We start from the raw sequence: 24,305 nt of genomic DNA on the forward strand, positions 1-24,305 counted from the left end.
GTGTTGTTTTCATCGCTGAAGTTGAACGAGACGTGCCAGCATCGGTCAATTCAGGCAGCAAACAAGCTAAGCTCGCAACAGGGGCTGCTGATTTATTTAGAGTATTACAAAGTGCAGGTTCGTTCGGCTGGGGTTGCCTTGCAGTGGTTTGGCAGAGTTCGGACTTGCGGTCGGGCTTGCTGCAGTCGGCGACGGCAGAAGCCAGTCGGTTGGCCTCCCGTAGTAGGCAGTGATGGAGAAGACGTAAGTTATTTCTGTGTGTCCTTTCGCAGTTAGTAGGCTAACGTATTTGAGATGCGCCGATCGTAGGTAACTTTTGTCCGCACAGCGAAACTGTCGCCGTCGCCTGACGCTTTTTTAAATCTGTTCTTTCCGAGTAGTGCGCACGCGACCCTGGAGACTAGGCAACGAGGTTCAATGTGTCCTCTCGCAAAAATTGCGTTACCAGGATTGTCAGACGTAAACCGGCTTGTACTTTACATTGCATTCTTTCTTTTCTGCCTAGTTGACAGCCGCAAAATGCGTGACAGCACCTAAGAATGTGTCTGCGTGATATCACGATGATGATCCTGCGCACAGCTGGCTTGTATCGTTTCAGAAAACCTTTGTGCTCCTTTACACTGCTGCATACAGTTCTACAACAACGCGTCGTCGCGACATACAAGCGTTGTTTTCGTTATTTACAATTCTGACCTATATTAGCTACTGACATTGCTCAGTCGTCACTGAAGGGTACCTGCCTTAAGAAAAAGATAAACAACGGCGTAGTGAACTTTTTTTCATGGTCATCAACGAAAGTGGCAATTGTACGAAAGACGTGCTAGCGCATTTTATTTTCTACACGTTAGATTGGTGTGTTGCCCAAATCAGCCGCTAGTTCACTCTGTCGCAAGCATGCTCCCCCGTAGTGTTTAGCATTTGATGGGGCCTCTTGTGGCGTAGTCAGCCTGCCCGATATGAAGTTCGTAAAACAAAGAGCTGTGTTTGGTGTACTTTCGCCCACGTTCATAGGGAATTCATTATTTAATGGACAACGGTGTTTTGCAAAACTGATACGCGACACGGTGCGCAGATGACGTTGCAGTAAATGGAGTACACAAAGAGGTAAACAAAATGTGGCGAAGAGCAGTGTATGTCGCGAGAGCACCGACACGTCGATAAGATAGCTTGGTGGGTTGCATGCCCTTCAAGCGCGCGGTATCATTGGACCGTCGTGACATGGGCTGCCTCCCCTTCTACTGCGTGTATTGTTGCTACAACAGCTGAGTGAAAGCTTTGGATAATCTCCTTGCTCATTTGTTGTCCCGAAAATAGCAGGAACTGCCTCCTTCCCTCACTTGCAACTGTAATCGCAACAGCTGTTGCAGATCTTTAACTTGTGTTGTACTGTGTCTTATCAATACTCATTTCAATCCATCAAAGCAAGCTTTATCATGTATGGGAAACTCGCACATGGTCAAACAACATAGATGTGCATCAGGCTTTTGCGAGTGATTCTTTGCCCATACCTTTCTGGTGTGGCCTCGCCAATCACACAGATCATGTTACATTTAGTAAACCAAGCTGCACTGCTATAAGATAAATGTCTGAGAGTACAAGTGCTTCGTGCATTGTACTTCTAACCACATGCACACGTAAGTGCTTTGTGGCAAAGTAGCTATTTCCAGATCTTGCTGATGACGATTCTCATGTACATGTTTTCAGTGAGTACATCGATGTCCCTGAGTGGGTGATAATCCACGAGCTCTACGAAGGCGAGAACTCGCATGAAGCATTTGAACTGGACTTTGACCGTGCCCTCGAAGCAGGCCCAGCGTCCATCATTGTGGAGCCCCGGCGGCTAGGGGAGGAAACGGCGCGCTGGATTGCACTTGGAAACTGCCTTCATCAGACATCCCTCCTGTCTGGAATTGGATCACTAGCAACAACACTTCTCCTGTGCCCACCATCACCTACGCCATCTTCTGCTCACACCCTGTTTGTGATTGGCACCCCATTGGCCGGCGTCAGCGCCTTCTGTGCTGCCGTCTACTCGCTCTCGTGGGCAACCGACCCCTGCATCCACTACCAGGTCGAGAAAGATCGGGCTGTCCTCGATCGGCTACCGCTGAGGGAACTGGCCAATCCACAGCCGCTTGTGCTGGTGCGCAGGGACGAGCGAAAAAAGCGAGCGGCACACCTCGTCACAACAGGCCTGGCTGTCGGTGTGGTGTTGTGGAGGCTATACCAAGTGTGGCGCAATGGGGACTCTGGAGCCCTGCCAGCATACAGCTAGGGCTCATCATATAGGCACAGGCAACACCATTTAAATACAAAGTATCTAGACATCAACAAACAAGTATGTGGAGGTGGCAACGGTGATAGTGGTGAACTCCAGCTGCTTTAGGCTGCTGATTGCTAACGAGGACAAACAAGCTTTGCCCTTGCACATAATGAGCAGGAAGCTGTGGCCTTGTTGACCATTTTGTTTCGATAGCTAAAAATATTTGATTATCTTTCTTGATTGATATTTGTGTGTAAGAAGTGCAAAGAAACTTGTTCATGTGCAGAGGATCATATGAAATCTAGTTTGCCTCGCATATGTAAAATATTCTTGAAAAATGGATGCAAATATAAAAGACGAGTGCCTTGTTTAAAATGCTGTGTGAAGATCTGTGCCCAAGCTGCAACTGCGAGTTTGGTCGTTTTGGTGTGCCCACAGTGACTGGGCACCCAAGGTGATGGACAAACTGAAGCAGCTTTTGTGCAATTAATGCAATGTCTGCAAGCTTTATTTGAAGGCTGCATAATATGGTTATGCTTAGAAAAAGGAGGAACTAATTGCCTCTTATAACGCGTTCAAAACAATTACTCGTACTTATACAAAGGAGAGAAAGGAATGAGTTTCGGTTGTTTCTTGGAATTACATTTTTTTTTATCTTTTGCTTTAGTCTAAAGGCAGCTGTGGAAAAGAAAAATGGTACTTATTGTATCTTGTTGAGAAATATTTTGGAAAGCAGATAGCTTGCCCATATGCATTAAACAATGTTCTCATTAAACATTCACCATGCCTCCATGTAAATTTTATGACTGCGTGTGTTCTATCTTGGGGGGACGGGGACCGTAATACCACAGGCACTAACATGAATATCTTTGCCATTTAAAAGCCACCATGTTTGTACTGTCCCATGTTCTCCGCAGGGTCACCTTATCGCAGGCTCTTGTTGACATTTGTTTAGTGCAATGTGCCTCAGCCTTCAGTTAAAGCAGCCCTGCAACACTTCCTTACAAAGCTTGCAAAGGGCGTATCCTTACCAATCGCCTGTCGTAAAAATATTTTGAAGTACTTGTATCGGCATGGATATCAAGACCATGCCATGCTATTTGCCATTGGCTATTCCATGTACACTGGAAGTGAAGGCTCTGGCAGTGTATGCCATGGCTTCGGCCAGTGAAATTTTGCACTACACACGTGTCTCCTTCCTGCCGTATGCGTGGAAACTTGCTCTCTAGCTTGTTGCTGCCAAACGGTCACCGACTATATCTCCGATCTTTTCACAAGAGAACTGGTCAAATGTCACTTCTGGTACGGAGGATGTGTTACCTTTGTAACCAATAGCACTTCAAATGGCTGCACGAAAAAAACGACCACAGTTCATTCCGTGTTCATGACATGAACTTATGATTAGGTGGGTTTGTTTATCTTTAAGGTCTTGAATTAAGTGACCTTCAACACAAAGAAAGCCAACTTCCAGCGTAGTCATAAAGTCATACTATACGTGTTGTAAAGTAGACCGATTTGAAGCAGCCATGGGATTGAACAAATGACATCTTTGCAAGTGAATGACTTGATTACGCAGTTATATAGAAAATAGTCCTTTGCTTTCACAAAGAATAAGGTAGCTCATATTGAAAGCCACAGTACAAACTACGAAGTGCACTTTTTTTTTTCATGGATTCATTTTTATTAAGTGCGTAACTAACGCATTGTCGGTCACAATGGTCACTTGGACGTGTGCTGAAAATAACACAAGCTCTGTACAAACTAGACAGCTGTCCTGTATGGCTAAGACAAAGATGCACGAAGTTGGCAGAAAAAAAGAAAGCCAACACAAGCACAAGATGCTGAGGGAAAATGACTTTCTCCCCTCGGAGATCTGGGCAAAGTTGATGACCAAAAACAAAAGCCAAAACAAAAAAAAGCTTTGAGCAATGCAGAACAGATAGCAGAACATGTACAATAAAATTATTGCCAAACTGCTCTGAGGAAGGCTCTATGCTGCTGTGTAGCCGGATTTTTCGTGTTCAGTTCACGTTTAGTCACTCCATTCAGAAAATTTTTGGCAGTGTTTACACTGTGAAACTATAATTTCGGAAGGTGACAATGCTTCTCATCGATACTACCATGGCATAAATTTTAAACGGTGGCTTTCTTCATGGTGCACACTAGCACCATGTAAAAATATAACAAGTTCAGGACGCTAATTATTTGCATGACTGTTGCAAGTACCAAATATGAAATGAGCGCAGTCACGAGGCCTCTCATAAAATATTTAAAAAATGTGGATGTTAGGAGCTGTACTGAGTGTTGCATGCTTTTTCCAGCTAACTGTTTAATTCAGGTCTTGTCACTAGTTAGGAAATTATAAGCTTCCCTCACAACTTTAGAAGGCCACTAAGGCGTGAACAAAAACTTTCTCACATATTAAATGTTAAAATAATTGCCATTTGCCACAGATCTTGAAGCAACTGACTATTACAAATAGTCATTAGTGAGCCAAGAGAGAATCATTGTGAAATTGCAAGCAAAGCAAGGACAACGACAACCCGAAACTTCCCCAGAACAGGCCGCCAATAGCAAAAGAGGACTTGGCAAACTGAGCATTGCACCAATTCACACAATAACGACAAGCACATGCGTTTTAAACTGCACAAGGAGAACTCGCGGCTTCAACAACAACGGCCATTCTTGGCCGGCGAAGCACAAATGAAAACTTAGAACAACAAGGAACGCTATGCAGCACTTCTTTTCACCCAAACAGTACCCAGAACATACATATGGCACAACAGACTTACAACAGACTTTGTAGCGCACATTTTTCCTAACTTCCACTTAGAAGCTCTCTTATCGGCCAAGTTGGTTGCTCCTGAAAGAAGTTGCCAAGAGACGAGAGGAAAAACCTAGCCACCGACGTTCAACAACTCCCACTTTTTTTCAACAAGTGAAATCACAGTCAGTTTTCATTCCTGCTAGCAGACAGGGCAAGAGACACATATGAAGCAACGCAACTGGAGAAATTATAGCAGATGACAACTTGCCTATGTACAAAAACCGAAGACCCCTTCCCGGGCCATGCAACCATCACACCTACAAAAATAAACCACTCTCTCCGGAGCTGCAAACGTGCTGCAGTCAAAACTCTGCCACCAAACTCTTGCACCGTCTCAACACTTCAGCTAAAGCTGACAAGCACTTGTGGACCCGCATGTCTAAGGAGGGAGACTGCTTCCAGAAGATTCTCTCCAGGTTGGCTATAACTTAGCACCTGCTTGGTTCATAGACTGACAAGTACTGCATGCACATTGCATCGCTTTGTAGCCATAGAGGTTGAATCCACTATGCTGGACAGACTTCTAACGAGCTTGTAATAGAAGTTTGATAATAGCCCTGCTGATGTGCTTTACGCAAAAAGCTGGGGCTTGTTCCTACATTTACAAAAACATGTTACCAGCACCCCATTGCTTCCTGCATTTGGCAATGCATTTCACAAATGCTGTGCTCAAGCTTTTTGTTACATTCTTGTGTGCAGCTTGAGTGCGAATGGGTTAAGAATATCAATCGTGAATGCGATGTATGATAAAAAAATTGTAAATAAAAATACAGAATATTGTACAGTGACCTGGGTTCCTAATTTTTAGGAAATTTTGCACTTAAATGATGCTTTACATTTACTCAGCTGTTGCAAAAAAGTTTGATTTGCTCTGTTCAGTGAAACACTTGGCATCACATGTTTGCCTGGTTCATCAATGAAGAGCAAGGAACTGTCACGTGAACGCCTTGCCATCGAAGAGGTGCTTGCTACAGAGGCATGGTCTGCTTTCATTGCCTGCAGGCTACCAAAAGTACAAAGAAGCTATGCAAGCAAAAATGCCAAGTATTTATTAAACAATATTGGACCAATAATGAAATTTTGTTGCCAAGTTTAATTGAGCAAAGCAACATTTAGTGCGAAATCTACTCTTAAATTTGATAAAACATTTGATAACATTATACACGTCACTGTACAGCGTTTGTTAAAAGTATAAGCAGTAGTGCCACAGTCAGCCCTTGTGGCACTACTGATGCTTTGGAGTTTAGACCTGCAATATATTTCTAATATGACACGGGCCTCCTGCTCTTGCTATGCACTGTCGATGCTTTAATCACAGCTGAGTTCTGATACATGTGGCTGTTGCATGAAACAGCCTCATGGAATGCAGTTCAGTCATGGTTATAGCATTGATGCAGGGCCTGGCTTTGAAGAGCACTGCAACTATCATGCAGGAAAAAATGCATACTGTAGCTTTAGTTTTCAAAATGCAATGCGCTCGTATTGTTTTCACAGCTCTTGTAATGTTTAGTGGCTACAGTGCAAGCCCGATTTGGGAACACAAAGCAACATATTCTGCACCATTCTACCTCGCAGAGGCCAGCTCATTCAAGAGTAGGCCTTTTTACATTGTAAAGAAAACCACTTGCACTGCTCTATGCATTTTCAACGACCCTAGAGTAAAACGTGCTTTCAAGCCACAACTAATCATGCATGCAATAGTGACATTCCTCTGTAAGCAGTCTTCCTCATTCCATTAAACTGTGCACCACCAACACCCGTATGGGCAGCCTGGCCTTTACAACAAACAATAAAACATCTTTCAGCACCGGTATCTCTCAGACTAGCTGCCGTAAATTTTAAGCCCAGGTCTCAGACCCACCACTTGTGATCAAAGGCTGGCTGGGTTGTAAATTGTGGGATTAGTGTGCCACAAATGTTCATGTTACACTCAAGTCGTAATTGCAGGATAACCGACATCTGGGCGTTTATGCACCTGTTAATCCTGCAGTTGCCACAACAGTGGCTAACATTTTCATGGCACAAGCATGTGATGCTGACTCAACCCTATGACAACATATCCTACTGAGATATGAAGCACTGTGAAACCCTGATTATCCAAAGCCAGTTTGGCTTTGAGCACACTTATCCTGTGAACAGCACACAAAAAATGTTTTGTGCAATGACTGGCAAACTTCTTTTCTTTTTTCAATATATCACAAAACCATACCTAAAGTCCATTACTTCTATGTTTTATATGAGTGGATAACACTGCTTATTTCATGTGTTGCTTTTCAGTGTTGTGTGTGTGTGAGTAAAACATCTTTTCCTTCACACAGTGCAAACTTGAGTGAACACTAGCTATACATGCTGCCAAAAATACCACAAAGATGACAAGTTGCTAAAGTCGTTCTAGGATTGAGCCAGCCAACAAGTGTTCACTTCCAATGAACTAGCAACTCTCCCCTGCCTGCTTCACGATGAAACATTTCACCTTCAGCACCACAGAAACATGCTCGCTACCATAGAGATCCAGCCTCGTGCAAGAACGCGTGACAAACAACATGCTTCAGTCATCAGCTGCTGCCACGGTAGTTTGTTCAATGTGCAATCAGAGCTGATGGCTACCTCTCGTATTCAGTTTGTCACCAGACAACAGCAGTCATCGTTGTGCAAAAGTGACTTGTGCAAGAAACCGTAATGCATTAATCATTGCCATCGTGTAAACCTTGGGCAAATCCTTAAAAAAGCGTCTCTCTACCTGTGGCCAGCCGCCCAGCACACATATGGAGCTACAAACATCAGTGTGCACTACCAAGTGCCCTTTTCTCCTTGCGTTGGAGCAACGCAAAGTCGTGAGACTCTCGCAGTGACAAGCAATACCATACATTAGGACCAAAACTCTTGTCACTTTTCGCTCCAGCTGATAGCTCAATGCAGCAGTTCCCAAGAACCGATTTCGAGGCAGCTTGAAAATATAGTGCAACGCGAATGAAAAAGCAAAAGAAATGCAAGCTTTCTGAGGTGGGTGAAATGCACGAAATGTATGCTGTGATGTGATGACTTTAGCCATGATTATCGATCACGACAACGATACACAAAATATGTGCGCTCGCACCCGTAGCACAAGCAGACGACAGGCAGCGTGCCACTGCAAACAATGGGCATGCGGCTTGTTTACAAACAGCGAAGAACTTTGACGTGGGAGAACGAGTTTCACAGACGTGGTGTGTGTGTGTAGACACTTCCCCATCAAGCGCTTCTTCCGACAGGTGAGGGTGGGAAAAATGCATAGAGACGGAGGGGTGAGGCGTGCCATTGTGTCAGGATGCCACTACAGAGGTTACACAGCTGCGTGCCTGACGAAATGAGCGATAACAGGTGCGCAGTGGCAAAAGGGATACCAACAAGCCCAGTCGACAGCCCCTAAGAAGCCAAGCCTCTTACAGGTGTGTGTGCATAATACTTCTTATGCAACGCTCGACTGCTCCACAAGGCTGCACAGCAGAAACAAGGAGTGTGAAATCAAGTCACTACACATCACTTTCAAAAAGCTTTTTTTTAAGTTAATATATATATATTAGTTATTATTATTGTGGGCCTACTCTGAGTAGGTACTCCTTTGCCTGTATAATGAAGAGATCTGCCTGGCACATTTCGTGCTTTCATGAAAAGGACATGGGCGGTATTCTCGTGCGATCACTTTTAGGGATAGCATCACTTTCACAATATATTGTGTGATTCGGCACTGGACGCATCGACGAAGTATATGGTCGACAACGTTCCTGGCACCAGGTGAAGATAGCGCACTCAACACAGTGCCAGGGACGCTTTGGGCTTACACGTCAGCACATCCGGTGCAAAGCCAAGTGAGATATTGTGAAAGCGGTTGTGTCCCCAAAAGTGATCGTCTGAGAATACCACTCCAATTGAGCCGAGTTTACAAGGCAGACACAACATTTATTTAAGTGGCCCAAGCTGTGTAAATAAACCACCAAAAACTAGCCCTTGCATTGCCTTTCTTTCCGCATGCCTTCATGATACCACGTCAGATAAATATAGACATCGGGTACCTATTCTGTAGGACTTTTTACCTCAGCAGTATCAGCATTTCAAGTTACCATTTCTTGGAGGCTGCCACAAGGTCTTGTTAAAGAAAAAGAACAGGTAAATAAGGAGGAAAAAATACACGGGACAATGTTGTGTTGGTGCACGCATGAGACGAGAGAGTATAGTACAAACAGCTGTACACATTCGCATTCTGGATGTGTTCACATGGACATCCACTCCCCACCCAATGGAGGCAGTGCTACAGTAGTGCACGTGCCCCTCTCGTGTAAATCTTTTTCAAGCCCATCACAGTAGGAAAAAGGTGTGTCAAATAATAATAATAAAAAAAATCTGCAAATTGATGCAAGACATGACGACAAAACACAATGTAAAAGCAAAAAAAAAAAAAAAAGACAGCTCTCAAACCCCTTATATTCTCCCCGTCTTTGGAAGACAGCCCGCCCTGCTATCAACACTGGCCCCTGACATCTTCTGATATGCCCTCATTTGTCAAAGGTGCCCATCACGTGACAATGACCTTTGCAACATCACACACGAGGCACCGATTGTTTGCCAGCTAATGGCACTCTGTGCCAAACACCTGAACGGTGTGCAGATTATGATGTTGAGGAATTTCACCACAAAAACCCTGTGACAAATTCCACTAGTTCATGTGGAGAGGCTTGCTGTTGCTTTGTCTGTAGGAGAGTGTGTGTGTTTGGCTGCAGCGCCACATGTGTGAGGGTTCAGAGTGGTTTGGGTAAAGACAACTCAAGATGCAGACCAGCATAACGTGTGTCTCCATTAGGAGAGCTTCTCCTAATCAACTAGTGGAATTCTGCACATCTAGTATAAACAAACTGAAAAGTAAGAAGGACACTACAATGACTGTGCAGCGAGGAAATACGGCCGCAGTGTTTTTAGCAGGTAACTACACGGTCTGTGATTTGCTATGGCGAATGCCAAATAAAATATCAACAGTTGCCAGTACACTGTGATACAGGTCTTCAAATGTCCCAATAACAAGTGAGCACTCAAGCTGAAGATTCAGTACTGGCACCATACTGGTTACATTCGATTATGTTATGAAATTTTGCAACCACTGCTCCTGTACAATTGCTAATAGGTCACCGGTTGTTCAAAGCATTGCAGGGGAAACCAAAAAATGGCACACGCCCTGCGTGGGGCTTTCCTCAGACAAGTGCTCAGCTGTGATAGGCCGAGTAGAGATTGCAGCCTGCTGAAATCATCACAGTGCCAATGAGGGCTCAATTGAGATGGTGTTGACATAGGGGTCGTAGTATCCAGCGAGGTAGTAGACATCAGCGGTGGCTTCATCGCTGCGCGTCCCGCGGGATGTCCGGTACTCTTCCCAGGAGAGGACCTCACACTTGTGAGAAATGGTCTGCACATCATTCACGTCCGCGTGTGGAGACTTGAACAGGGCACCCTGCGCACACGCATGTACTGGCATCAGCAACGCCTTTGCAGGTAACAGGTCAGCTGGCATCACATGAGTCTCAATCACCCTTGGCAATGCTTTCACTGAATTGGCACTGAGGATACTTGTTTAACACCTGGCATATGTATACCAGACAAATGCATAACTGAGTGCATGAAATTAATGCTAATTTTTCAGAATGTAGAAGGAAACTAACCACCAACAGAGCACCTGTCCTATTATACTCTGTCTATGGGTATACTATATAGGGTTTACGGTACATATTGTGGCCCCTCTCGTGTAAGAAATATCCATCAGCGACTGCACTTATGTGCATAAAAGGTTGAATTTCAATGCAACGAAATTTTGATATAATGAAGCAAATTGCAGATTTTAATGACTTCATTATATCAATGTTTAACTGTATGTTGCAGAGATGTGCCAATGAACATCATATGATGCTGGGACACCACCTTTGGAAGTTAAATCACCACCACACTGTGCTGTTCCTGTTTTGGAGCCCCCATTGCAACATAAGAACTACTTCTTGGCTCATTATGCATTTGCTGAATGAACTATTTGTGTTGTTTGAACCGCCTTTTGTTGAGATAAAAATATTCAGCAGAAGCAAAAAATCAGACTGCATGAGAGTTAACGGAAGCATTATAATATAAGAAAAATATCTAGCTCTATAAGTGATACATTGCTCCTGTTATATTGATCAATGAGGAGGAGGAGGAAATAACTTTATTGTGTGCCCTGCGAGTTGGTGGGGATGGCCAAAGGCCCTGCCTAGGTGACGGCCAGGAGTTTGTGGGTCCTGGCGGCATCCTCGGCCCGTTGGACGGCCCATTATATTGATCAAGAAAATGCTTTTTACCACTGGTTTCCTTGAGAGTTGTGATTTGTCCGCACATGTGTCATATCTATGTTTATTTGTGGGTGTGCACCTATATAAATCAGTCGGAAGTGCTGCTCGTGCGGTTGGTAACGTGTCTTCCTTTTGTTGAGCATCCTTCTAGCGGCAAATACATCTTCCAGCTCCAATGCATAGAGCAGTGGTGTTAAACAGCCACTGGCTCTGACAATCAAACACTAGAACTTAAAATGTGCAGGAGTCACTGCATCCGGACATTGTACACCACACACATATATCACAATGCACTGGCCTCAAGTGGGCGTGAAACTACAAGTTTCCGCACAATTGCATTTTCAGCCCCATTTTTCTTCCAAGCAGCCTTGGCATTTTTTTTGTGTTGACACAATGTGGCACCAAGTTACAAAGACTCTCTTCCAAATGCATTCCACTACTTGGCCCTGAAAATGTCTCCTCAGCAGTCAAAATAGACTGACTTCAATGCTGGCAAGAATTTGAACACACCCAATGACTTGAACATAAAGCACACTGTCTTTCGGGACAGAGCAAGCAGTAAGGTGCCTTTCTTTAGTGCTCTGCGAAGGTCAACCTGATCCATAGTGATGCAGCAGCCATAGAATTTATGTAGTGAATTACAGAAGGGAAAAGCCCACATTTCATTGGCACAAGCATGGCGAGTAAACAAACCGGCAGACTCGGCGGCTTACCTTGGAGTGCCTGAGCTTTGCGAGTCCCTTGGTCTCCTCTGGGTGGTAGAACCACCTGACGCGGACCGCCATGTTTCCGCTCCAGCCTTCCCACATGGTCTCGATGCGGCCAATGTATGGCAGGTTGGGCCGTCCCGTCGACAGGAATACCGCACAGTCACCAACCTGTGTCACAGTGACCACCAATTTCCTTTCATTGCGAATTTTATCCTACACAATTTTTAGCTCTCATGTATGAGTTTTCTGTTGTCATCTGTTCAATGACGCACCCCTTATTCAATGCTCCCCTTGGGGCCTGTAAGGTATCTTGAAATTAATTAATAAAGCATTAGCCTGTAAGTCAAGCCTAAAAAAACAAAACTTGACATTCACAAACACTACATTTTCTCTATGATAACTGTAGCACTCCTTCCCAAATGCCTCACTATGTTGTTGACAGTAACCATATTAAATGACCTGATGATGAAGCCAGAGAAAGCATGGAAGAAATTAACTGTTATTTTAAATTTGTCAGTTGCCTGCTCTTAAGTTCATATACTCTGTGATGCCTCCCCACCATGGCTGTGAGTGACACTGACTAACACTCCCGAGCTAATCTTGTACATCTACGTCAGTGCTCATGAAAGTCGAAGGGAGGACAGCCACTGTGGTAGCATTATGGTAAAGTATCACACACATAATGCAGATGTGGATTCACCTCACACTTGGGATAAGTTGTCTTTTCATCTACTTCAATTTTTCTTTAGTTTATTGATTTTGCATTTCAATTAACAATAAGTTTATTTCCTCTTTCTATGGCTTCATTGTCTGTTTGCTTCGTGTGGTTGTAAGTAACAAAAAACCAAGCCCTTCAGTTTTCTTATTCTTTTCTTTAACATGTTAAAAACCAAAACCACAGAGCAGAACAGCTAGCTGTGGTGTGTGCACATTGGTTACTAAGGTGCTGTGGGATAGAATCTTTAGCACGCCAGGAGTAGCACCCACCCGAATGGATTCCCTGCCCCTGCAGATGGCCTTGTAAAACTCCTTCTTAGCCTTGCCTTTCAGCCCAGGCCGGCGGAAGCTCTTGCCCGACCATCGCCACAGCTGCCGCATCGGCAGGAATGCTGCATAGAGATAGCCATATTGTGGTCAAAAGAAGGAAGCAAATGTGCTTCAAACCATTATTTGGTAGCACGAATCAACTTCATACAGGCCTATGTTACAGGAGGTGCAAGCATATTGTGCACAGTGCAGTACAAACAAACAGTGAAGCCCAACGACTTCCAACCGTATCTGTGCACAGTCACAGGCAGTGATGCAAGAAAGAGTAATAAGACAGGAAAGGAAAACAGAATGTTGAAAGAAGGAATGCTTTCTTGTAATATCTCTGCACCCAGCTTTGGTAAGAATCTCTTCACCATCTCAAATACGAGGGTTGTCCGTAAAATAAGGTTCCCAATGCAAACATGTTTATTGGCATTGAATAATACATTTTTGGAAAGCTTAGACTTTACCATATTTTTCAACATAATCGCCGTTGAGATCAACGAATTTTTGCATGCGATGTACCATCTTCTTTATGCCTGAATCGTCAAACTCTCCCGCTGTGCTGTGAAGGTCTTTCAGCTCCTCTCCAGTTCAGGAATGCGTCCCACCCAGGTGTTTCCACAATTCAGGGAAGAGATGGTAGTCACTTGGGGCTATGTCTGGGCTGCAGGGTGTTTGTGTGAGTATCCCATCCAAATTTGTTGATGAGATAGTATGTTACACGGGCGATGTGCTGATGAGTGTTGTCCTGATGAAAACGCACTCCCTTCATGAGCATGCCTTTCCTCTTGTTTCGAATCGCGTGGTGAAGGTTCTGCAACGTCTTAAAGTAGCGGTCCGCACTGACTGTTATACCGGCAGGCATGAGGATGAATTCGCACAACAATAACCCCTTTCTGCCCCCAAAGACACTCGCCATCACTTTGCCGGCAGATAGCGTTTGTTTGAACTTGCGCAGCTTCAGCTACTGGATTTTTCCACTGACGTGATTGCTTTTTTGTTTCTGGTGTCATGTAGTGGACACAGGTCTTGTCTCCAGTGACAAGAGTCTACGAATTCCTTGCCATCGGTTTCGTAGGCCCGAAGAAGTCCGCGGGCCGCTTCAACATGTTGCCGTTTGCGGTCTTCTGTAAGCATTCTCGGGAGCCACCTTGCATAAACCTTGGCATACCCTAAATGGTCTGTCAAAATTTTGTCAATGCAGGTCTTGGTGATATCAGGAATCACCTTGCAGAGCTCCCAAACCGTCACCGTTCAACCTTCCAGCATTGTTTCTCCCACTTTCGCAATTGTTTTGTCTGAAACCAATCGCCATCCAGAACGCTGTTCGTCATGGATGCCTCTACGCCCATCTTTGAATTATCTGTACTATTTGCACACGTGTTGTACGCTCATACACTTTTCTCTGTAGACTTCACACACAGCTGGGAATGAATGTCCACCAGCGCAGTGTTTTTTGCACACAAAAATCTAATCACAGAGCATAATTTGCACCTGACAGGAGAAACGAGTGGGTGCTCCATCTCTAACGGCCGCCAAGCCAAGACTGAGCGTCGCAGACAGGTAGTCGGGGCGGGGACTGGGAGATGGGGAACCAAGCTACACGTCAGTGTCGCCGGATCCCGCGTAATAGCGTTCCTCGTAACTATAGCTCCTTGGGAACCTTATTTTATGGACAACCCTCGTATATGTCACCTTAAGCATATACTTTTCCTGCCTCGTCTCTCAGGTATATGTAGATAAAATTTAAAGTCCCTGCTTAACAGCACACTTCAGCAGCACAGTCATAAAACATTGGCATAATAGGAACACAAGCTACAGAGAAAAGCCTGAGGTATAAAAGAAAAGAGCTTGTTCACAAGGCTGACCCTGTCATTTTTGTACTTGTGAACCTAGCAACAGGTAGTAACTTCAAAAATATTTCTTCACTTTAAACAAAAATCACCCCGATTGAAATTTCACCTCTTCAATATAGGGCACATGTACTTTTATGACCACTTAGTTGTGCATCTTGCAATAGTTGCTAGAATATTAAATTTATGTCTCATTATGCATTTCATCACAGATTACTTTTACTATTGATACTGGAAACATTCAAGTTACACATAAAGTAACTTTTCTATGATGGATGCATAATATACAGTTGCAGCAGAGTAGCCTTTAGTAAGCAGCTATTAACTCCTTAAGGTGCTTTATTTTATATTGACCATAAGTGACCTTATTTAGCGTTTTATTTTATGGCTTATTTTCAAACTTTATTCCATCAAGAAAATTCTAAAGCATTTTCAACCAATTTGCTTCACGTTTTAAGGGTGGAAACCTCATTTTGCCTCTTCAGTATGCAAATATACAGGTTGTCCCATATAACTTTAGCCAAACTTTAAAAATGTGCAAATGCCACGTAGCTGGACCGAACAAAGGTAATGATGTTTGCCGTCACTTGGAAATACTCTGATTATTTTTTCATTCTGCCTAATTAGATAATTAGCCTTAATTAATTAATCAACTTCTCAAAAGTTATAATTAGATTGAAAGTGTCAGTGAGAAAATGGTAAAGTGACATAAAAAACTCTCGATACAGCTTTCTTTTGCTCAATACGTGCTACACAAAAGTGTTTTTCCGAGCGTGAAAGATGCCCGCAAATATATGCAAAGTACCTCGAGTGGCCAGTCGTGCAGCAATTTCGCGTGCATCTGCGGGCTTATTTCAGGGTCAGAAAAACATTTTTATGTAGCGCGTTGTGAGCAACAGAAAGCTGTTTCAGAAGTTTTTCATGTCATTCTACAATTATCTCATTGATACTTTTCATCTTATACTTTTCATCTCCAGTTTGATGAAAAGATACAAGTGGCTTGTTTTTGACCCCTTGTGGTTGTGAGCAACTTGGTTTACTCACCCGCGATTTTGCTTTTCTCCACCGAGGGGAGGCGCCTTTTTCGCTTGGCGGGACCTTTTCTAGAAGCCTGGAAGAAATCGCAATGAAAATAAACAGTACATTCACAGAGATGCTACAGCATTAATTTAACTTCATTTAAAAATTCTGCTTTCAAGAAAGTTCTTGAAGTAAACCAATCATATATAGTTCCATATTAACATTACTAGAGGGAAATCTGGAATTGAACCTGGGACCAATGCTTTTCTGGTACAGTCACTCTACCATCTGAGCTAACCAGAAGGCTAGCAGATTGCAAATAAGGAACATTGAATATAGCAAATGAGTTCTGTGGAAGTTCGCAAGGTGAAGAAAGATATAGGACGGGAAAAGCTTGTCAATCACCCAACTGTAGCATGAAGCTACAAAGGAACCCCATACATGTTCCTTGGAAAGAAAGCTTCATTGTTTAAGTAACATTTGTATTGGTCCAGGGATCAAACCTGGGACCAATGCCTTTCCGGGGCCATCGCTCTGCCATTTGAGCAAACCGGGAGGCTAGCAAATTCCACTGCGAATCCAAATTTGTGGCTTTGTGCCAGAGTTGAATGGATGACAAATTTTCCGTTTCATAAACTTTCCTCCACCTTCAGGGCTTCCACAGAACTGATTTGTTGGAAGCCTGGTGCCATAGGTCATTCAACCACTGTAGGATTTATGTGCCTTGTTGAAACTCATTGAAGCATACTGGATGAAACTACATTATTCCGTTGAAAGATTGCGAGACTAAAAATGCTTTATTTGATACATCAGAATAAAATCAGTCTCCCGCGCGAAACTTATCTTTCCCACTCACAACACAGGTCTTCTAGAATTAATCACTCGAATGTTATCCGCCCGTACTTTGCGAGGACGAAAATGTTTCAAAAGTCTTTTTTTCCGCTCACATTTGAAGAGTGGAATTGTCTGCCAGCGTCTGTTGTTGATTGTGCAAATTTAGATTCCTTTGTGAAATCTTTGTCATTGCACTTGATGTAACCCTCTCCTGCTAGGGCAGCATTGCTGCCTGCAGTATATTGAAACAAATAAATAAATAAATAAATAAATAAATAAATAATGACGAGGTTCAGCTGTATGCAGATTTTCCAATAATTTCGCACGGCTTCAACCAGAAAGCACACAGTGAATTTCTTTATAGTCTTTTAAGTTCAGCTTTGTTGCATGATTGCTGCAGACACTTCAAATTTACAACAAATTTTATGGCCGATTCATTTTATCCAGAGATTTTGTGGCCCTTGCAAAAGGCTGTACACCAGCATGGATGACGCCATCACCATCCACCAACATGTGCATAGGCTGTGGCGCAACCTCCTGTTAACTGTACATTCTCTTTAATGGCACAAAGCAGATGATTCACAGAGGACGAGACACATGCAAAGGCCTTGTGCATATCCTGGTCTCTGTGTGTTGCCTCCGTCATGCCATTAAAGAGAATGTACAGTAAACTGCACCAACTTGCCCAGCAACCAGTCCTTTCGGTAAGGCTCCTTGTGCACGCGCCCCCCCCCCCCCTAGCCGCCTTCTTTTTTTTTTTTTCAGTACTTGTTTGTTTCTCCTTGCTGGTGCCAAGAGATGGAACCAGTCTTCAAGTGGAAAGCACTAGAGCCACCGGAGTGCACTGGTTCATGGCAATGCAGTACGCAGCCATCCAAGGCTGTAAGCACAGCTCTGCAATGCACATTATGTTTATTGCCAGGAGAGAGCCTTATAAGCTTTCTTTGATACATGAACACATGTCTTCACACATTGCTTTGGTGGAAAAGGCAGGTAGTGGGCCACTGGGTGGAAGGCTGACTTTAAGCTGCCCATGCTTAGAGCTGTCCTTGGCGATTCTTTAAGATCAAGCATGAAATATGACAAGAGCTGCTACACGTTCAGTGCACTTCGCAGCGTCACATCCACAATTAACACGAACCGTCCAGCAGTCGTGTACAGTCAACCTGCACTAATTCAAACATTTTAAAACTTCAAAATTTTGTTTTACTGATAAGAAATTGAATCAACCTGTAATTGAATTAAATATAAAACAAAACTAAAACTTAACTCTTTCCGTACCATGGGGAAAATAGGCTTTTGCAGGTTATGCCAGATATTTTCTTCTGAAGCAACTACTGCACTCAATACTTTATGTAATACAGAAACAAAAAGCAGAATGAGTGGACTTTTCATGCATGAAAGCTTTAAGGAGATATATGTCATAAAAGAGATATAAATTGCCAAGACCAAGATTGTTGGATAAAATTGAACAAAGTTTGTAGAGACACGCTCGTATCTACTAAGAAAAATATAGCAAAAATTATGAGATATACAAAATGTATTGCCGTCTAATAGGCACTATATCCCAAAAAAACAAAATTTTCATTGAACAGGTTTTTTTACTAGAAAAATTTAGGCGCAAGCACCACAGTTTGGCATGCCAGGCTGCAGCTGCCGATATGCCGGGCTGGCTTGCGTTGTCGTCACTCTCACAGTCAAAGTCAGACGAAAACGCAGCATTCTCAGACTTGCTGCTGCTCTATCCATCAATAAAATCAGCCACAAACACAGCTGAATCACGAGATCTGTGATCTTTCGAAGCGTGTGTGCCGCTCCCCGAGGCGGCAATTTTTGCTTTCTACTTTGACGGTCGCGATACTTCGGAGTGCGTTAAATGATTAACACCTTGCGGGAAAAAAGCTAACTGCTTATAAAATAAAAACATAGTTTTCCTCCTTCACGTCCCATGGCGCAGAGTGTCCGTGAGCGGTGCGGAAAGTCTCGAAAGCGGAGTTTCAAACCATCGATAGTGGGCGGCTATTTTTGCTTGCTACTTTGATGATCTTGAAAACTTCGGAGTGCGTTCAAAAATCACTGCCTGGGGGAAAAAAGCTTACTGCTTAGAAAAGAAAAGAATAGTTCTCCTCCTTCATGTCCGATAGCGCAGTGTTTCCGTGGCCAGTGCGGAAAGTCTAAAAACCGGCGTTTCAAACCATCGTTAGCCGGCTAACGATGCCCAATGGGTGCGGTACGGAAAGAGTTAATATATGAGCAGCTATGCACACAAGAAATGGTTTTATTCATGTACACACATAAGGCAATGAAAACATGTGGTAAAAATTTGTCCTTCAGGAGAATATAATGTGACCTAAAATGGTTGCGTATCGCTGCATCCTCAAAATAAAATTTCAATAACTTGGAATTCTTTGGATATCTCATCTTCGTCGATTGCTGCTGCAGCAGTTGCTCTGTATTGGTACTGCTCTGGCTACAAATAATAAAATTATGAGCTAAGCAAAATCCCTAATTGAATCAGCAGTTTTAAGATGCAATGAAAACACAGCAACTTCTTCATTTTTCTAGCTCCATAAATGGTCCGCATTTTAATTGCTGCAAGCTGAAACCTTAGACTCACCACACTCTCAGCCTCATCCGATGAACTGCTATCTTCCGAGGCATCATCACTGCTCTCTGCATCTGCCTGCTGCATTTCTGTAGATGAAGTCCGGATCCGAACTTTCAATCCTGATCTGCTTCCCGAGCCACTGGGCACCGATGAGTGCGTGGAAGATCCTGAGGTTGAAGGCTCCGAGGAACACGTGGACGCGTTTGTAGCTGCGCTGTCTCGTCGTGTCGCTTTGCCATTACTGTCCGTCTTGTCATCAGCTTCGTTGGAATGTTCCCGGTGTCGCTTGTGGTGTTTGTGCCGGTGATGACAGCGATGGTGCTTGTGATGCCGGTGATGCTTGTGCTCTCGCCGGCGTTTCTTTGATGCACTTTCTCCGTCAGCCACGTCAAAAACTTCGCCATTGTCAGAGTCAGACTCATCGCTTGAAGCTGCTCCTTGTGTTTCTACATGAAAAATGCAATGACTGCTTTACGATGACTGTCATAATGACTGCTGCACTTTAGATATCATGAAACTTTAGACAGTGTGACTTGGTGGCTTCTTCACTTTACATGACAGCATAGAAGCACTACCACATTTTCTTCCACTGACTTGTGCCTGCCAACAACTGTCGCCATAACTTATCTCCGAAGTTCATGGACAGTTGAACTTTGGTATAACAAACGCTGATGTAGAAAAATGTTATATTTTTTTTTTCGTCTTCCTTTGTTGTGCGCATAAAAGGCCAACTTACTCAAGTGAACATTTTGATTGTCATAAAGTGGGAACTTGGTGCGGTTGGTACATGTTGCATAAAAGACGAGTAACAGCACAAAACACAGTCTCCTTTGTTGTATCCTGTGTCTTGCACTGTTTTAACGTGACAACATTAAGGGCTCAGTGTCGCAGAAAATCCGGCGTTGACGTCTCGCGTTTGGCATCGGACATCGCTTTGGCAAAAAGAATTTTGAACAATATTTTAAACCACACATACCAACTACTCTTCTACCAACAAAGTTCCTCATACCTTGTCTTTCATTCTTTACCAAGTTATTCCTTGGAATATTAAGAACAGCAGTCCACAAACAAATGTAATGGAAAAAAGAAACACCGACAGTGCCTATCTTTTATGTTAGCTCTTCTCAGACTGAAATATTAAAAGTCGAAACAATAAAAGGAAATCAACTCACGCAAGAGGCTGCATTTCTACCAGAAAGCTTGCCTTTGTGCATAGCTTTCACCACCAGCGTTTGCCGGTAAACGTTATGGCTACATAAGCTGCAGTTGCTGGGAAGCATGAAAAGCAGTCAGGGGTATTTGAATACTATCGTGTTCCACTCTTAAAGGCGAAGCTTAAGTGTCCTCCAAATTTTTGTTTTCTGTGCAAGATTTAAATTAGTTATGATTGAGCACTCAAGAAAAACCTATGCATGCCATCACACGTAGGGCCACTGTGCTGTTTGGGTTTCAGAGAGCTGTGAAAGCAGTTCTTAGAGCATTTACTTGAGTGGTCTGGTACCACCAACACAAATAATTTGTAAACTGCACATTTGGATGCACGCCACCACTTACTCTTGGTCTTGGATTTCTTTCTCTTTCGCACTCTCCGTGAATGCTGCTGATCTGATGCGCTGGCCTCCTGTCCATTCTCTGTATTGCGGCTGCGCTTTTTGCTCAAGACAAGAGATGGATGTGGGTCTCCAGCTGAAAGGGAAGGGTTACCAATGACTGCCAATAAACAAAATTTTCTCAACTTTGGCATGCCAGCTTGGCCTTACAGGCCAACACAGTTGCATGGTAATGTGAAACCACACTTTCTGGAACAACCTGTGATCATTGGTGGCTTGGCTAAGTCATGGCTTTTGGTGTGTCCAATAACACTTGTAATGAAACCTATGAAAATCCATTATAGTTTTAACTATTTTAAGTTTGTTATGTAAGCAGTTTGAAATAATGCATTTTTCACCACAGAGAAACATGGGCACCTTTCAGGGCTTCAGAAGTGGGTCAAATTAATGGGAGGTAATTACCTCAACCGATTGTTGTTCCCACAGTTTGCTAACCATTTTTGAGACAAGTGATAAACAGATGCCCAATAGCCGATGCAATACATTAATGATGATGGAATTGGGCCCCCAAGCTACAACAATGATAACTTCTTTCATACATGTGTCTACTTTAGCTGTGTATGGATACACATATGCACACACAGAAGAGAATGCCTCACCAATAGGGTGAAAGTCCTGTGGCAGCAACCTAACGTCTTCCAAGGGAATCTTTCCAGAATCACCGTCATCAAATTCCACATACACAAGCGAATTGCTTGGGGAAGGGTTTGGACTGGTAGCTGTGAAACAAAAGAAAATTGGGAGGCGAATGTTAAAAGACCATGATTTCTTACAAATCATGCACAGTAGAGCACATAAATACCAGTTACATATGATTAAAGATACCAATTCACACCAAAATTGGCTACAGTAACCTGTGCAAATGATCCCAGTTATATAGCTGCTCCAAGGCATTGCAAAACAAGCTAAAAAGGCACTGTAATAGTTTCTAAGTTACAAAACACCTTGGGCATAAACAAACATCATTTCAGAAATCTCCTGCATGAATTTTTTCAAAATGACTTTGCCTCAGTAGAGTAGTGAAAGATAAAAAAAAGAAATCTTTCACCGCTGCACATGTACATAAATAACTCCATGTGGATGAGACCTCCTGCGTAGGCTCTTCCATGCCAAAAAGGTTGTGCTAAGAGGTGCCCACATGCTTGCGGAACTGACCCTAGCTGTAACCTGTCTACGGGCACCGGAAAATTCGCCAGCCTTTGGCATAACTTCTTTCTTCGTTCACAAAGTTACTCTCACAGAGATAAACCACACTTCTTCAGGTGTTCTCCCATATTGCGCTCATCAAGGTGCGGCTTGACAAGCCCTGTCCGTTTGTCTGTGTTTTTCACACACTCAGTTTTAGCAATGCAGTACCAACAAGCCCAAGCACCTGCTCTTGTGAACCTACCTCAACATTCATGGTTGCCATGCAACACAACATATGAAATGTCTTGCTAGGAAGTACACTACCCTTAAATTATCGAACTACCCTACTTTTCCAAACAAAGGTGGCTCTCTGATGTTCCTGATACGCTCGTTCAAGACAGAAAGTGGCAGAGCAGGTGCAGTCAGGGCAGCAGCTCTCCTTTAGGAGGCCACATATTATAACGACCGCAAATAAAGACAGGGACAGAGGAAGAAAAATAAAAAACGACATGGGCGGTGAATATGATACGCAGTAAACACCAACTAGGCTAAACTTTAGTCCTTTAGGAGGCCATTTGTTTGCTAAATGTCTCTGCCTACAGTCAAGAACAGTGACTATAAGTAGAAGTGAAACAGACAAATCATAATGCAACAGAGACAGTTACAATGCACAGCATCCAACGCATTCAAAGCCATACAAGATAGGCAACCGAGTAGGTTTCTATTATACTATGGCAAACAGCTGTAAATGACTGTGACAGGGCAGTGATTCTAATGCTGGCACATATTCATAGTGTCGCAGCATTTAAGTTTACAACAATACTTTTCCTTTGCGAATATTTTCAGCATGACTGTCTACATTTAGCTTCAGTAGTTGTTATGATTACCCAAGTATAATTAAGCTGCAGGAGGACAGTAAAGCGGACAAGTTTGAGGTGATCCACTGTAAGCAGCACATATATAGACAAGGACAACAATAAGGAAGAACACACAGAACAAGCGCTGTCTGTCATCTGAAGTTTATTCAAGAAAATGTGCTGATATATACTAGCACATGTGCTTACAGGCCACAAGACCGATCGAGTATGTGCGCCTGCTGCGCTAAGGCTAACTGGGTCCACCAACCGTGAGACAGAAACTGCAGGAGCAGAGGTTCCTTGTAACTGACTCGCTGCGAGCCTGCGAGCATCTGCCGCAGCAATTAAGCGCTCAGCAGAAGAGAGCTTGGCTGGAGAGAGCGTCCGGGCGCTGCCACTTGGGAGGCTAATCAGGGCACATCCCAGTAACATGTGCTCGTGCAGTGACTTGATGCCCGGAGGGAGAAGTACCGTTTGCACAGGAAATAAGCTCCAGCGCACTAGCCATGTCCGCCACGTTGCTACTGAAGCAGTGGTTCTCGGAGATCAAGCTAAGCAGCATGCGCGAGCTGGGGGATGAAGTGCGGGAAAGCACCTTGATCCCCAATAATGTGCGTGATCAAACATGTAATTGAAGCAAAAATATAATAGCTTTCCTCCCATCGACAGTAAACATAACGTATTAGAGCATGCTGTGTTGCTCAGTCAGCTAGGTGTTTCCGGCTAAACATGATCAATTGCAATAAAAAGTTAGACATGGAATTAGGCACAGGGTATTGCTTGATTCTATTTATAAATGCAGCACCTGTGTCCTCTTATCTGATTAAATGAGAAAACGATACTGTGCAACATACTTTATAGAATAGTGACATCACTGCCGTGGCACTTTGAACTAGATGAAAAGTGTACTTTTTTTTTGTTTAACCTGCTGTCGATAAAAACTACACACGTGTCTTGTCATGATGGTATACATAGACATATTTTTGGTTCCCAAGGTTATCGTAATGCACTTCATATTGTTACAGCGCAACGAAGAGTGGCACCAGTAAGAAGAAGACGATTTGACATGTGTAGGTGGAATCGGTCTTGACAGCCATCTTGTTTATGCATCGTTGTCCAGTTCAAGGTGACGACCACTGTGAAGCTACGTTGTTGTTTCTCATGGGTATCTCACACCTCTCACAAATTTGTTATGCTGCAGAAGTCACATATAACGATGCAT

The 24,305-nt window shown here is 43.4% G+C and overlaps 2 protein-coding genes across 2 annotated transcripts in view; one reads left to right on the top strand and one right to left on the bottom strand.

Moving 5' to 3' along the window:
* The first annotated feature begins 50 nt into the window (after positions 1-50).
* On the top strand, positions 51-3,061 carry Pmi (Transmembrane protein Pmi). Its single transcript, XM_065452628.1, has 2 exons — positions 51-243; positions 1,705-3,061. Exons 1-2 carry the CDS (start codon positions 233-235, stop codon positions 2,273-2,275), a joined length of 582 nt encoding a protein of 193 aa, XP_065308700.1. The 5' UTR covers positions 51-232; the 3' UTR covers positions 2,276-3,061.
* An 859-nt stretch (positions 3,062-3,920) lies between these two features.
* The window catches only part of wge (winged eye), a 215,585-nt gene continuing 195,200 nt past the window's right edge, over positions 3,921-24,305 (bottom strand). Inside the window, exons 25-31 of the mRNA XM_065452681.1 lie at positions 21,698-21,817; positions 21,043-21,174; positions 19,498-19,934; positions 16,071-16,137; positions 13,129-13,250; positions 12,145-12,309; positions 3,921-10,569 (exon numbers count right to left, since the gene is read on the bottom strand). Of these exons, the coding sequence (XP_065308753.1) occupies positions 10,369-10,569; positions 12,145-12,309; positions 13,129-13,250; positions 16,071-16,137; positions 19,498-19,934; positions 21,043-21,174; positions 21,698-21,817 (1,244 nt within the window). The 3' untranslated portion in view covers positions 3,921-10,368. The remainder of the gene's footprint in view (positions 10,570-12,144; positions 12,310-13,128; positions 13,251-16,070; positions 16,138-19,497; positions 19,935-21,042; positions 21,175-21,697; positions 21,818-24,305) is intronic.

The sequence above is a fragment of the Dermacentor albipictus genome, chromosome 8 (assembly GCF_038994185.2).
Source record: "Dermacentor albipictus isolate Rhodes 1998 colony chromosome 8, USDA_Dalb.pri_finalv2, whole genome shotgun sequence".
NCBI classification, from domain to species: Eukaryota; Metazoa; Arthropoda; class Arachnida; order Ixodida; family Ixodidae; genus Dermacentor; species Dermacentor albipictus.